Here is a 16,200-nt window from a genome sequence, read left to right on the forward strand (position 1 = left end):
TTGCATGATAATGCGGTGAGCTGGATCATTAAATGTGTGGACGCCGCCAAGATTGAGGGTTTAGTTCGATAGCAAGGGTCTGGGCCGGCTGGAAAAATGGCAGATGGAATTTAATGCAGAAAAGTGTGAGGTGTTGCACTTTGGGAGGTAAAGCCAGGCTGAACAGCAGGCCACTGAGGGTGGAACGGAGCAATCTGGGTATATAGATCCATAATTCCTCGAAAGCAGTGTCACAGGTAGATAGAGTTGTAAAGACAGCTTTTGGCACATCAGTCTTCATAGTATTAAGTACAGGAACAATGTGATTACTCAGTGACCTGTGCAAATGTGACAATGTGTGGGTATTTGGCCGTGCAGTCATGTGTGAGCAAAGTGTACAACATTCTGTTGTGTATTTAATATTTCAGTAACGTTTCAGTAATCTTGTTTCTATTGCTTGATTAAGCATTCTTGCTTGTTTAAATGATTAATTACTGGTTATATGTAAAATACGTTAACTGCATAAGAAGACACCATGCAACTACATGACAGGTGCACATCTCGCTTAAGTATACTCTAAGTTACAGCCACATTTTAGGTCTCCTGTGACTTTTCTTGAATTGGTTTAATGATATGAAGTTACAAAACAGAACACTGGTGACATGGTATTTTTAAAACAAACCTGAGATGGCTTTCGGCCTGCTGAAGTGCAGTGAGAGGTTCAAACTAAAATAAAACGTAGCGAGGAATGGGCAATTTAAAAAAATACAGCTCAGCACATGCACAGACAGCCTTTGGAAGGAATAATATGATCAGGTTTTTTAAAAGTCAGATAACTGAAGGATTCACTGGTTCATAATCAGCAAGTACCAGATGATAATAATCATTAAAAGTAGCAGAAATGGTTAACTACATCAAAAAGATTACGAGGCTGATTACGCAACGGATAATTAGCTCACGTAAACTGAGCTATCAAAACAGAATTTTGAAATAAATGAAATAACCGAGAAGTGAGAGCCAAATTTGCTAAGTGCATTACTTTTAAAGGCATGTAGTTTGCTTTGAAGTTTAACTGCTCCATCTAAGCCATTAGAATTGAGCTTTCCTGATATTGTCGTGGTAATGTAGAAACATTTAAAACCAAAATCATTGCTGATTTCAGAATGCTTTAGGTTTCATAAGTGAAATCAAAGGGAAGGGGATCCCATTTCAGCGTATGTGGCTGAATTGAAGAGACTGTCTGAACATTGTCAGTTTGGTAATGGGTTTAATGATGCGCTGAGAGACCATTTAGTTAATGGAACCTTAAAAGGAAGCATTCAAAAATGGCTCCTAACTGAAGCACAACTTACACTTAAAAGAGCAGTCGAGGAATGGAAATAGCAGCCAGGGATGCAATTTAGTTACAGTCAGGAATGAAAGTGACATGGTTAAGGGGAACACGAGAGGGAACTTCTTCACTCAGGGCGATGAGTGTGAAACAAGCTGAGCGGAAATGGTTGATGTGGGCCCGAATTCAATATTTCAGAGAAATTTGGATAGAGTACACAGATGGGAGGGGTGCAGGTCAATGGAATAGAGGGTTTGCCATGCTCTAGATGGGCCAAAGAGACAGTTTCTGTGCTCTATGACACTACATGCCAGTGACAGAGAACCTGATTCTGAAGTAGGTCACTAATTCTATTGTTACCTCTGGAAGATAGATGTCCACAAATTGGCCTCCTTATTTCTCACGCAACCAACTTGTTCCGTTACTGACTCTGCTAACGGCCATGTGACTCAACGGTGAAAAGGCTGCACTTCATGAGCAATACAAGTCCAGGGTCAGTATGATTTGGGGTTCAACCAAACTGGAATGGCAGGTGATTCCAATTAAAGGAACCTCGATTTGAGTGAATGCTGCTTGTACACAGATCGTACACCAATGTAAAATTATAAAGAAAGTACGTTTACCCATTTTTAAACTTTACCACAATTAACAGAGAAAGAAAAAGGTAAAAGGTCCTTTTACAGCTAAATCAGTCTAAACGTGTACAGAAACGTTGGAGCTCATTCCTGTAGCAGCTAGGAGTAGCTGAATTCTGCTCACCTACCACAGATAGAACTTCCCCCTGCCTCACAAAGCACTCCTTGCAACAGGGTCAACTTCCAGATGGGACCTTCCCTGGTGCTCTCCCCTCCATACCTCCCACCAAAAGACCGCAAACCGGCCTACTGCCCTTCAGGAAACTCTTCCTGTTCAGCTCTCAAGAACGTTCCATGCCATCCCGCTCCAGACTGGCTGACACTCCATTCCCAAGTTGGACAACATGGCTCCTCATCTTCAGCCGAAGTCAAAACACTCCAACCTGGACATGCTGCTTTTACAGAAAACCGCAACAGCAAAATACCTCACAGTAGAAATCTTTCCCAGGGCACTACACTCTCCAACCCCCACCAAAAGTAGTCACACCCTCCTGACTTTGGAGCTTATTAAACCATTATTAATAGCACATTATTCAAATGAAGCTCATATTTTTGGGACCCCCAATCTATTTGTAAATGGCAATAACATACCGGGATGAATGCAATACACTGTTTCCCTAGTGCATCATAAGCCAGCCTGTCTGGGGGGTTTCTTGACTCTCTGAGACCTTCTTCGGCCTCAGGCAACTCTTGTGACGGTGTTCCTGCTTATTTGGGATGCCTCCCCGTCTATCACTCGTACCTTCCAACAGCTCAGGCCACCTGACTGAACTTGGCTTCGTCTCCAACCCCATGGACCCCAGTTTCCCCTCATCGTCTATTATCACATCTGCCTGTCCACTGGTCGTCCTCCCCGTTACATCTGCGTCAGAGCTGGGAGATTCAGAAACCTCTCCATCTATTCGCAGGGAACTTGCACAAGATCAAGCATGCAACATTCCCTATTTCCTCATCGTCCGAGTCTGCACAGTGCTCGGTGGTTTCAGCTTATGATTTCAGCTCTTCCTGCTGAAATCATACTATAGTCAGCTTGTTGCCTTTCTGTTCTTCCCCTCCTGTGAAGAATTCTCCTACTTGGTGTAGGCTCCATGTCAAGCTCTGGGTCAACACATATTCCTGCCCTAGGGGTGGAAGGTGATTCCGACGGAGATTCACATGGAGAACTACAGATTTGGCACCTGACTCTCTGCTACATAAGGCGTAAACACCCGCAATTGGCCAACTCATGCTTCCCTGGTAGCCCCAAATTTCTCACTAAAACTATCTCCAGGCATCAGTTGAGAGAAGCTAATCTTTTCATCGCATCTCCTCATTTCTTTGGTTTTGCTAGCTCATAAATTTTTTCCAGTTCTTACCACATGTCAGGTGTGTACTTCTGCGGCAAGTCTTCAGTGCTGGCTCCAAAGCAGAGAACAGTATGTCCAATAGTCAGTAGCTTAATTCTGTGTACAGTCGTAGCTGTGTACCAAATGCCCAATATGCTGGCTCCACTTGTTCTTTCTGTTTGCATCCAGGGTTCCAAGCGTGTCTAGTGATGTCCGGTTGAACCTTTCACCCCGAAGTTGTTATGGTGTGGTCCTTGACTTCTCGACTCCAAGCGTGCCCAGTAACTCATGTATGAGCCGACTCTCAAAATGCCTTTTCTGTTCACTATGTATTCTTCTCGGGGGGACACCATGAACAAAATACTTCTCCCATGCCCTCTGTTCTTCGTGGGGAAGGTTTGATCTGGTGTCGTGATCAGTGACGTATTCTGCTGTGAATCTCAGCTGCAGAAATCTCTTGGTGACTAACACTCAGTGGGCACTTTATTACATACATATGTACACCTGTTAGTACAAATATCCAGTCAACCAATCACATGGCAGCAACATAAGAGCATGCAGGCATGGGCAAGAGGTCCAGCTGTTGTTCAAGACCAAACATCTGAATGTGGAAGGAATGTGATCTATGTGACTTTGACCACCGAATGATTGCTGGTGCCAGATGGAGAGGTTTGAGTATCTCAGAAACTGATCTCCTGGAATTTCCGCACAGAACAGTTTCTAGAGTTTACAGAAAATGTTGCAAACCGGCCCCCCCCCCCAAAAAAAAAAGTGAGCAGGAGCTCAGTGGGTGAAAGCACCTTGTTAATCAGAAAGATCAGGGGAGAATAGCCAGACTGGTTCAAGCGGACAGGAAGACAACAGTAACTCAAATAACCACGCATTACAACACTGGTATGCAGAGGAGCACCTCTGAACCTTGCTACAGTAGCAGAAGGCTACAAACATACACCAGTAGCCTCTTTATTAAGGACAAGCTGCACCTAATACAGTGGTCAGTGAGTGAATCCGTACTTTGATAATGATTTGAAGAAGAAGAAAGCCCGTACCTCTGGGTGGAGTCATCGGGACACCGTCGTGACGGTGTTTTTTTTTTAGCAGATTTTCTTATCTTTACAAGGCCGCTCAACACCGATTCGAACTCGGGAGCCTTTGCTCCGAAATCCGGCACTGATGCCACTACGCCACCAGCCGGCAAACTTTGATAATAATTTTACTTTGAAAGTCTAGATTTAGTTAACAAGATGATTTTGAAAGCAGTGCTGTTTAATGTGCACTGCAAACAGGTGCAATGTTCAGATGTTGAACTATTGTAGAAAAGGTCTTATTTTAATACAAAGCACCCAAAAACCCACAGCAGTGTTAATAATCAGACTAAACTCCGCCCTTGAGCCATACAGCTATGACAGACAACAGGTCCGAGTCAAACAGAGGAGTTTTAACATAGGAGAGAGAGAGGTTAAAACCAGTAGGAGAGGTCATACCATCAGGAAGGAGGTTACGGAGCCTTAGGTCCCACACCAGATAGTCCAGGAACGGTGCTAGCCTACAACCATCAGGCCCCTGTGCCAGCGTGGATAACTCCATTCACCTCAACTCCGAACTGATTGCGCAACCTGTAAGACTCACTTTCAAGGACTCCAAACTCAGGGTTAGCGCATTTTACAGTACCAGTGACCCCGGTTCAAGTCCCATTGTTGCCTGTAAGGAGCTCGTACGTTCTCCCTGCCACCACGTGGGGTTCCTCTAGGCGCTTCCTCCCGCAGACAAAAGGCATAACGGTTGGTAGGTTAAAACTGTCCCATGATTAGGCTAGGGTTAAATCGGAGGGTTGCTGTGCAGAAGGGCCAGAAGGGCCTACTCTACTCTGTATCTCAATGAATAAACATCTAATTATTGATTTGCAGAATTTATCTCCTTTTATACACTAGTTGTTTGTCATTCTTTGCATATAATTCTTCATAAATTCTAATGTATTTCTTTATTTTTCAATCTTTTTATTAACATCAACATATTAAGATAACAAAAATTGATACATAATTATTGGCATTACAAAATTAAAAGTTAACATAGAAGGATATATAAACAATCAGCACAAGAAAAATTAAGCCTCCCAAAATCATACATGATACAAATATAATGTGTACAAAACAAAAAACTAGGTATAACAATATGAAAAAAAACAGAAGAAGAAAAAAAATTATACCCCAAACAAAACTAAAAAAAAGAAACTACTCAAACAAGCTAACCACTGACTGAAAAAAAAGGGAAAAGAACCTTGGGCTGTTTGTAATATCTGAGAAAAGAAAAAGAATCATAAGTGTCATCAACTCCGATCCTCAATTCTAACGTATTTCTCTATTGTCCTGTAAATGTCTGCAAGAAAATGAGTCTTCACGTAGTATATGTTGACATATACCGACTTTGATAATAAATTTACTTTAAATTTTCAGAATTCCAGTGCTTAGGACACAGGCAGATCTGCAGCGTCAGCCCAGGCCTCTCCTATGGCCATGATGAGCCATTCTCAGGTTGGGAGAGCAACACCTCATATTCTTTCTGGGTAACAATTAATATGAACATTGAATTCTCCAACTTTGGTAATTTCTCCCCCCTGCCCAATGTTCTATTTTCTTTTCATTAGCTGTGTTGCTGATGTATAAACGGCTGGAAATTGGACATCCCCATTATCTAGCAGCTCCCAAAGGTGCAGACTCCACAGTGACAGGTGGCCTTCAGCCATCTACCAGTGGCTCTCCACTTCACCTTGGCCTCCCCAGGGGAACAGGTACACTTGGTGTATTGGCTGATCCTGATATTTTTCACCACTTTGCAGAACCATCTGTATCGGGTGCCATACTTGCCCATGATTCCTCGTGCGTTTCCGTATTGTCGCAAATTTCTCCCCTCCTCTTTATTTCCGTTTGCCATTCTGGCTCCCCACTCACCCACTCTCTCTCTTCACCCGCCCATCGCCTCCCTCCAGTGCCCTTCCCCCTTCCCATTCTCCACCGTCCTCTCCTATCAAATTCTGTCTTAGGGATAATACACCTGATTCTTTTTTCTCCACCCAGGCAAGCTGTGAGACCCCCACTCCCCATCCATCTGCCCTCATGGGGGTTTACAGCCTCTCATCAGAATCCAAAGACAGAAGTAATAAATGCTGAAGCAGGTGAGAAACCGATGAGAACCGTGACAAATGAAGGGTGAGAGGGGCAGTGACCAAGGTGGCTGGAATCCTACCTTGTTACTCCATCGGTTGATGTTCCCAAATCCGCCTGTGCCCAGGCGCTCCTTCATCTCCCACGCTCCGCACGTCAGGTTCTGCGAGGAAGGAGGTCGACTCATCTTCGCTCATCCTAAAGGCAACGGAGGCAAGTTACATCTAGTTTCTCTGAAGCATGCGCACACACACACAGAGTCATCGAACAGTGCATCAATCCAACTCTTTCGCTGCTCACTTTGGAGGCCAGTGGACCTTGGGCAAAAAAAAACAAATGCCGGAAGGTTCTCGGCCCAAAACGTCGACAGCGCTTCTCCCTATAGATGCTACCTGGCCTGCTGTGTTCCCTCAGCATTTTGTGTGCGTTGCTTGGATTTCCAGCATCTGCAGATTTCCTCGTAAATGCCAGAAGAACTCACATTATAACTCAGTGATTTGGATGATGGAATTGATGGCTTTGTGGCCAGGTTTGCAGACAATATGAAGATAAGTGGAGGGACAGGTTGCGTTGAGAAAGCAAGGAGTCTGCAGAAGGACTTGGGCAGATTGAGAGAATGGGTGAAGAGAAGGGAAGTGTATGGCCATGCACTTTGATAGAAGAAAAAAAGATTTGGACTATTTTCTAAAAGGGGAGAATATTCAGACATCAAAGGTGAAATGCAGGATTCCCTGAAGGTCAACTTCCGGGTTGAGTCAGTGGCAAGGAAGGCAAATGCAACCTTAGCGTATGAGAATATAAAAGCGAGGACGTAATGCAGAGGCTCCGTAAGGCATTAGTCAGACTGCACTTGGAGGATTGAGAGTAATTTTGGAACCCTTATCTCAGAGAGGATGCACTGGCATTGAAGAGGGTCCAGAGTAGGATCACGAGAATGATTCTGGGAATGAAAGGGTTTCTGTGTGAGGAGCAGTTGATGATTCTGGGCCAGTACTCACTGGAGTTTAGAAAAATGGGTGGGGGGGGGGGGGTGAGAGATTTCATTGAATATTCAAAGGCTGAGTAGAGTAGATGCGGATAGAATGTCTCCTATAGTGTGGGAGTCTGGGACCAGAGGGCACAGGCTCAGAAGGATGGGGAGGAATTTTTTCAGCCCTGGGGGGGGTGAACCTGTGGAGTTCTTTGCCCCAGATGGTTGGGGAGCAAGTCGTTGGGTACACTTAAAGCAGAGGTTGATTGGTTCCTGGATAGTCAGGGTGTCAAGGGTTACAGAGACAAGGCAGGGTAATGAGATTGAGAGGGAAAATAAATGATCCATCAGCAATGGCATAACAGACACGTTGTGCCAAACAGCCTAATTCTGCCCCGATGCCTTACAGTCTTAGAACTCAGCAGGTCAGGCAACATCTGTGGAAGCAGACGGACAGTAAACGTTTTGGGTTGTGATGCTGCAGTGGGACGGAGAGTGCAGAGGGCAGACATGTTGTCGGTCCCCTACAGTATATGCCTGCACTGTGGCTACGAGCAGGGTCTTCACTGTACCCGTACCTCCCCATGCTTGTGCGCAGGGCGATAAGCTCAGCTTGGCTTGACAGAGGTGAGAGGGAGGTGGAGCCAGGTAAAGCGGGGATGTTGGGCAGATAGAACCAGGTGGTGGGGGAGGACGAGGAGAGAAAGACATGAAGAACAAAAATGACTTTGCCGCCATTGACATATGAGCAGAATTAGACCATTCAGCCCATCGAGCATTTCATCATGGCTGATCTATTATCCCTCTCAAAGCTATTCTCCTGCCTTCTTCCTGTAACCTTTGACACCCTGACAAATCAAGAACTTGACACCATCTGCTTTAAATATACCAAATGACTTGGCCTCCACAGCCGTCTGCGATAATAAATTCTACAGGTTCTGGCTAAAGCGTTTCCTCCTCACTTGTTCTAACTGGACATCCCTCGATTATGAGGCTGAGGCCTCAGATCCTGGACCCTCCCACAACAGCAAACATCCTCTGCACATCACTATCTTTCAAAATTCATTTGCTTTCAATGAGAACCACCCCCACCATTCTTCTAAACTCCAGCGAGTACAAGACTAGACTTCAAACACTCCTCATATATAAAGTCTTCCTCTGGACCTCTCCAATGTTAGCACATCCTTTCTTAGATGAGGGCCCAAAGTTATTCACAATACCCCAAGTGCTATCCGACCGAAGTCTTACATCCTCAGCATCACATCCTTGCTTTTATATTCTACTCCTTTCAAAATGAATGCCAAAACCGTATCTGCCTTCCTTAACTCTCCAAGTCCACTGTATCTCCAGTCCGACGGGATTGGCAACAGTATTTCCTCCACCAGCTCCATTAGCACAGGTGCACCCCAAGGCTGTGACTGTGAGGTTGAACACAGCTCCAATGCCATATTCAAGTTTGCTGACAACAACACTGTCACAGGCTGAATCAAAGCTGGTGAAGAATCAGTAAACAGGAGGGAGATTAAAACTCTGCCTGAGTGGTGACACAACAGCCACCTCTTATAGATGCAGAGCCCAGATTCCTCCGCCACTAATGTCAGTTCCTACAACCCCGGACGCATTTAGACTCTAGCTTTGGCTTCAGCCTGGATTTTGACTGGCCAGCACCTCTAGGCTCCCCTTCCCCCATCAGCACTCTCCAACTCCATGTCTCTCAGGCTCCACCGTCACCTCTTGGGTCCTCAGAGTCTCCATCTTTCTCCCACCCAACCCTTCTCTCTCCTCTCACCATCAACTCTTCCCCCCTCTGACCCCAGCTCTAATTCTGGCCATGTTTTCACCATTCCCTCTCTGAGAGAATGTTCAGTCCTCGTCAACGGCCTTCACTTTGCCCCACCCCTCGCACTTCAGTGAGTTCAGCACCTGCCATGACATCAAACTCTCCTTCCATCACCACCTCTGAGCCCATTTCTTTGGCAAGAACACCACATTCCACACTGATGACCCCTTCACCAATCTTCAACCCTCTTCTGCTTCTTAGGACACCCCCGTTCTGGTTCACTTCACCTGTGAACCTACTGGGGTTGTCTATTGTGCTGCCTCCTGACGCAGCCTCCTCTACATTGGTAAGAACTGTCTTAAATTGGGGGAACGCTTTGTCGAGCACCTCCGCTCCAGCTGTCAAAAGTGGAACTTCTTGATGGTCAATTCTGATTCCCATTCTGAAATGTCAGTCCAAGGCCTCCTCTTGTGCCAAGATGAGGCCACCCTCAGCGTGAAGCACATTTTATTCCATCTGGGTGGCCTCTAACCTGATTTCTCCTTCTGGTAAAAAGTTTTTTCCTCCCTTCTTCTTCTACTCTACACTGAGGCCTTTTTTCTTTTATCGGCTACCTATCACTTCCCACTGGGTCCTCTCCTTTTCCCTTTCTCCCATGGTCCACTCTCCTCTCCCATCAGATTCCTTCTTCCCAGCCCTTTACCTTTCCCACCCAACTGGCTTCACCTATCACTTCCCACTGGGTCCTCTCCTTTTCCCTTTCTCCCATGGTCCACTCTCCTCTCCCATCAGATTCCTTCTTCCCAGCCCTTTACCTTTCCCACCCAACTGGCTTCACCTATCACTTCCCACTGGGTCCTCTCCTTTTCCCTTTCTCCCATGGTCCACTCTCCTCTCCCATCAGATTCCTTCTTCCCAGCCCTTTACCTTTCCCACCCAACTGGCTTCACCTATCACCTTCTAGCTAACCCTTCTTCCCCGCCCCCTGAAGAAGGATCTCGGCCCAAAACGTTGACTGTTTAATCATTTCCATAGGAGCCGTCCGGCCTGCTGAATTCCTCCGGCATTTTGTGTGTGCTGCTTTAGATTTCCAGCATCTGTAGACTTGTGTTTATTATTTGAACCTCTTACTCAAAGTCAGAACGACCAAGGAGCAGATTATTGGTTTCAGGAGAAGGAAACCAGAGGTCCATGAGCCAGTCCTCATTGGGGGCTCAGAGGTGGAGTGGGCTAGCGACTTTAAATTCCTTGGTGTTTTCATTTCAGACGGTCTGTCCTGGGCCCAGAAAATTATGTGCAATTGCAAAGAAGGCACAGCTGCCTAGATTCAGCATGGCATTTAAAACTCTGACAAACTTCTATAGATGTGTGATGGAGAGTAGATTGACTGGCTGCATTACAGCCTGGTAAGGGAACACCAATGTTCTTGAATGGAAAAGCCTACAAAAAGTAGTGGATACGGCCCAGTTCATCACAGGCAAAGCCCTCCCCACCATTGAGCACATCTTCACAGAGATTTGGCACAGGAAAGCAGGATCCACCATCACTCAGGTCATGCTCTCTTCTCACTGCTGCCATCAAGGTGGTGGTTCAGGAGCCTCAGGACTCACACCACCAGATTCAGGAACAGTCATTACCTCTCAACCATCAGGCTCTTGAACCAGAGGGGATAACTTCACTCAGCTTCAGTCGCCCCATCACTGAACCGTTCTCACAACCTATGGACTCACTTTCAATGACTCATCTCATATTCTCAATATTCATTGCTTGCTTGCTTTTTTATTTATCTATTTATTTATTATTCCTTTTGTTTTTGTATTTGCGGTTTATTGTCTATTGAACACTGGCTGTGCACCCTGTCGGTGCGGTGGTCCTTCATTGATTTTATTACCGTTATTGGATTTACTGAGTACGCCCACAGGAAATGAATCCCTGGGTTGTATATGGTAACATATATATACTTTGATAATAAATTTACTTTGAATCTAGGCTTCCAGATCCGTTCTCAGCCTCCGCAGTTTCTTCCCGTCTGCCCCAAGGTTTCTGAACATCCCATGAACACTAACTCAATACTTTCTCCTCTTGTAAAAATATTTCTTATTGTAACTTATAATTATCATCTTATGTGTTGCACTGCACTGCTTCCACAAAACGACAGCATCTCACAACCACAGCAGGCCAGGAAGCCAGGAACTCCACGCTGAATCTAGGCAGCTGTGCCTTCTTTGCAATTGCACGTGGGCCCAGGACAGACCCAGTCAAAATACTCTCCATCACACATCTATAGAAGTTTGTCAGAGTTTTCAATGCCACGCTGAATCTAGGCAGCTGTGCCTTCTTTGCAATTGCACATGGGCCCAGGACAGGTCCTCTGAAATGAAAACACCAAGGAATTTAAAGTTGCTGGCCCCCAATGAGGACTGGCTCATGGACCTCTGGTTTCCTTCCTTGGAAAAAGTGCAGTCAACGTTTCGGGCTGAGTATATCAGTGAAAATCCGTGATTCTGGTTCTCAGCCAGAGTCCCAGGTACATTTGCACGCCAAAGTCGAGTTTATTGCCATTTGCATTGGTAAAAATGTATTTTTATTCATTAAAATGTTCATTTTTTAATGAAAAACTGACTTGCAGCAGCATTACAGGCACAATGTTCACAAAGAAAATGCAAATTAAGCATAAATTATATAGATTTATACAAGAGGTGTCCAGGGAGGGATAGCACCTCTGGTGAATGGGGCCTGTCATGTCCTTCCTGGGGCAGCTTTGGGCCCCACAGACATTCAGCTCTCCTTGTGGTTCCAAGCAACTGTCTGCACGTGACGGGGGGCACACTGCTGCGACGGGGGGGCACACCGCTTCGACAGGCAGACTAAATCAGCTGAGGGTAGCCAGCAGACGTCATATCCCAGCAAGGGAGGGACATGTGAAGTCAGCCCTGGCGGACCGGGTGGATGAGACCCACAGTGAAATCCGTCTCCACGACATTTAGTGGAGAGCAAAGGGCACGGCGAGACACAGGTGAAGTCATGGTCATCCGCCATTCCCAAGGAAGACCGCAGTTCGGAGGACCTCTGGACCCAGACTTCTGAGGTTGAGGGGATCGAACTGTCCCCAATGCCGTCGCTGTTCCACTTAGAAAAAACTCTCCCACACAGGTCTCTTGTCATTATTGGATAAAACGGACAACCAACATAAAAAATCGCACAAGAAGAGATAATCCATTGTCGTGCAAGGCGGCCACTGTGTCGCAATGCTGAGGTAGTGCAGGGTGCTTCAGGAACCGACTGGCGGAAGGGTAGTAATCATAAAGGAGGTAGAAAGCAGCATCGACAAGCTCCACTATCTAAGCATTACTCTCTTCTCGCTGTTACCACCAGGATTCACACCACCATTTATCACCCTACAACCATCAGTCTCCTGAACCGGAGTGGATAACTTCACTCACCTCACTCCAAACTCATTCCACACCCTATGAACTCACTTACGTTCTCAGTGATTATTCTTTATTACTTTCTTTTGCACACTGGCTGTTTCTATTGCATTTCTTTATTTTCCTGTGAATCCCAGCAGGAAAATGAACCTCAAGGTAGCATAAGCAAACATATTCCATCAGTGGCCACTTTATTAAGTACACCCGTACAACTGCCCTTTCATACAGCCAATCACACGGCAGTGCATAAAAGCATGCGGACATGGTCTAGAAGTTCAGCTGTCATCAGACCACACATCAGAATGTGGAAGAAATGTGATGCAACTGACTCTGACCGTGAAATTATTGTCAGGGTCTCAGGTATCAATACTCTCTTGGGATTCTCACAGTCGGAGAAACAAAACACAAAAATCCAGTGAACGGTAGTTCTGCGGGTGAAAACACCTCGATTAGGAGGGAGGTCAGAGGAGAACGGCCAGACTGGTTCAAGCTGACAGGAAGGTGACAGTAACTCCAATAACCAGCCATTACAACTGTACAGAAGGGCATCTCTCCCTTGCTTCCAGCTTTCTTTCCCTATGTAAAAGTTATATGGTTTCTTTTTGATGGAAATTACAGTACAGTTTTTGTAGTAGACATTATTATTCTTTTTTAATTTATATTTACAGTTTTGTGGGGGGGGGGTTTGAATGCTCTATTTTTTTTACATATTGTAATGGTGGGCTGTGGGAGGGAGGGGAGGATACTAACTCTATACGATTTTATTCCGGGTGCTTTTTCCTTATTGTTTTGCATTATGCTGTTGATATGTTTATCTTGCACTGTATTGATTCTCATTTTGCTGTTGGGGTTTTTTCCTCTTTGTAGCTGTTTGTAGAAATGCATTAAAAAATTAATTTAAAAAAGAGCACCTCAGACTGCACAACACGTTAAAACCTTGAAGTGGATGGGCCACAGCAGCAGAAAATTACAAACGTACACTCGGTGGCCACTTTACTTGGTACAAGAGTACATAACAAAGTAGCCACTGAGCTCATTTATTAATGAATTTACTTTGAACTGGTTGAACTAAACTTCAGGCTCAGCAGATTTGCTGGTGATACAAAGACTGGAGGTGTAGTGGACAGTGAGGAAGGTTTTCAAAGCTTGCAGAGGGATTTGGACCAGTTGCAGGAATGGGCTGAAAAATGGCAGATGGAGTTTAATGCAGACAAGTGTGAGGTATTGCACTTCGGAAGGTCAAACCAAGGTAGAACATACAAGGTAAATGGTAGGACACTGAGGAGTGCAGTAGAACAGAGGGGTCTGGGAATACAGATACATAATTCCCTAAAAGTGGCGTCACAGGTGGAAAGGGTCGTAAAGAGAGCTTTTGGTACACTGACCTTTATAAATCAAAGTATTGAGTATAAACAACACACACAAAATGCTGGTGGGACACAGCAGACCAGGCAGCATCTATAAGGAGAAGCACTGTCAACGTTTTGGCCGAGACCCTTCGATTATAAGAGTTGGAATGTTAAGGTGAGGTTGTATAAGGCATTGGTGAGGCCGAATTTGGAGTATTGTGTGCTGTTTTGGTCACTGAATTACAGGAAGGATATTAATAAGGTTGAAAGAGTGCAGAGATGGTTTACAAGGATGTTGCCGGGACTTGAGAAACTGATTTACAGAGAAAGGTTGAATAGGTTAGGACTTTATTCCCTGGAGCATAGGAGAATGAGGGGAGAGTTGATAGAGGTGTATAAAATTATGATGGGTATAGATACAGTGAATGCAAGCAAGCTTTTTCCATTGAGGTCATGGGTTAAGGGTGAAGGGGGAAAAGTTTAAAGGGAACATTGGGGGGGGGGGTTTCTTCACACAGAGAGTGGTGGGAGTGTGGAATGAGCTGCCTGATGAAGTGGTGAATGCCGGCTCACTTTTGATATTTAAGAAAAGCTTGGACAGGTATATGGATGAGAGGGGTTTGGAGGGATATGGCCTGGGTGCAGGTCAGTGGGAATGGGCAGAAAAATGGCTCGGCACAGCCAAGAAGGGCCAAAAGGCCTGTTCCTGTGCTGTAATGTTCTATGGTTCTTTTGTTCCTCATGTCAGAAAGATGTTCTGGACTCCTGATCTCTGCACCTGTGGACATACAAAGCAGGAGGAGGCCACTCGGCCCCTCGACTTTGTCTTTTTCTTCAACAAGACGGGCGTCATGGTAGCCTAGCAGCTAGCGTGACACTATTAAAGCTCGGGGCAATCTGGAGTTTGGAGTTCAATCCCAGTGCCATTCTGTTTGGAGTCTCTATACCTCCTCCCCGTGGAATGCATGTGTTTTCCCCCTGGGTCCTTCTGTTTCCTCCCACAGTCCAAAAGATGTACCAGGTAGATTAACTGGTCATTATAAATCATACTGTGATTAGATTTAATCGGGTTTGTCTGGGGTTGCTGGGGGAGGTGTGGCTCTGCACTGCATCGGTAAATAAAATTAAAGTATCTCAACAGAGCTGACCTTGAATTCTAAACACACGAGATTCTGCAGATGCTGAAAATCCAGAGTAAAGTACTGGAGGAACTCAGCAGATCAGGCAGCCTCTGGGGTGGGGGGGAATAAACAGTCATCGTTTTGGGCTGAAACCTGAGGAAGGGCCTCGGCCCAAATCAGGGACTATCTGCACCCCGCCATTGATGCTTCTGACCAGCTGAGTTCCTCCAGCACTTCACCATGAGTAAATGGTCAGTACCACTCCTACACTGGAGACGCAGCTGACGTGTCTCCGCGACAACGCGTTTCCCCTACGCAGTGCAAAGCCCAGACCTGCTCCAGTTGCCCTGCCACTCGTCTCCCTTCCCACTTCCGCCTGGTTCAGGAAACAGCCGGTCACTGACTAATGAGGTTAATCTGGCACCGGTACAGGCCGCACCTCAGAGCTCTGCTGAGAATATCCTGCTCTGCTTCATGGAAAGCTCACACTTACACACTGCTCCCTTTCTGTGCGGCGCTCCCATGGGAGCCGGCTTCCGCTCATTGTAGCAAGAGCTGGCCCTCCCTTATCGGTGGCCGGTGAGCAAGGCTCTCCCCTGCCCTCGGTAACCAAGCAACTCAGAAACAGTGCAGGATGTCAAGGGGAAACAGTTGTCAACAGGCCTCTGCCTGAGGTGTTAACAGAATCATTCAACATGGGAACAGGCCCAGTAGCCCAACGTGTCCACGCCAACTAAGATATCTACCCTGAACAAGTCCAAATACCCCTAAACCTTTAAAATCTCTGCAACTCTACCCACCTCTGACAGCCTGGTCCACATACCCATCACCTGCTGCGTGAAAAAAGTTGTCCCTCAGGTCTTCTATAAATCTTCCCGCATTTAATCTTCACCTTAGCTATGCCATTCATGGTTTTATAAGACTAGGCAATCTGTCAGCCTCTATAGTCCAGGGGGATAAAGATTAGTTTTATTTGTCAAAACAGAGAGTGAAATGCCTTGCTTGCTTTAAATCAAATCAGCGAGGATTGCGCTAGGCACAGTCCACAAGTGTTGCCATGCTTACAGCGCCAACACTGCATACCCACAACTCAACAGCCCTAACCGGTACGTCTTTGGAATG

General features: G+C 45.8%; 1 protein-coding gene across 5 annotated transcripts in view; it reads right to left on the bottom strand.

Annotated features, from left to right (window-relative positions):
- ikbkb (inhibitor of nuclear factor kappa B kinase subunit beta) overlaps positions 1 to 16,200 on the bottom strand; it is a 146,028-nt gene that overhangs the window by 78,875 nt on the left and 50,953 nt on the right. For all 5 annotated transcript variants that reach the window (XM_059967681.1, XM_059967690.1, XM_059967699.1 and 2 more), the window contains one exon: positions 6,513 to 6,628. In XM_059967681.1, the coding sequence (XP_059823664.1) occupies positions 6,513 to 6,617 (105 nt within the window). In that variant the 5' untranslated portion in view covers positions 6,618 to 6,628. The remainder of the gene's footprint in view (positions 1 to 6,512; positions 6,629 to 16,200) is intronic.

The sequence above is a fragment of the Hypanus sabinus genome, chromosome 1 (genome assembly GCF_030144855.1).
Source record: "Hypanus sabinus isolate sHypSab1 chromosome 1, sHypSab1.hap1, whole genome shotgun sequence".
Taxonomy (NCBI): Eukaryota; Metazoa; Chordata; class Chondrichthyes; order Myliobatiformes; family Dasyatidae; genus Hypanus; species Hypanus sabinus.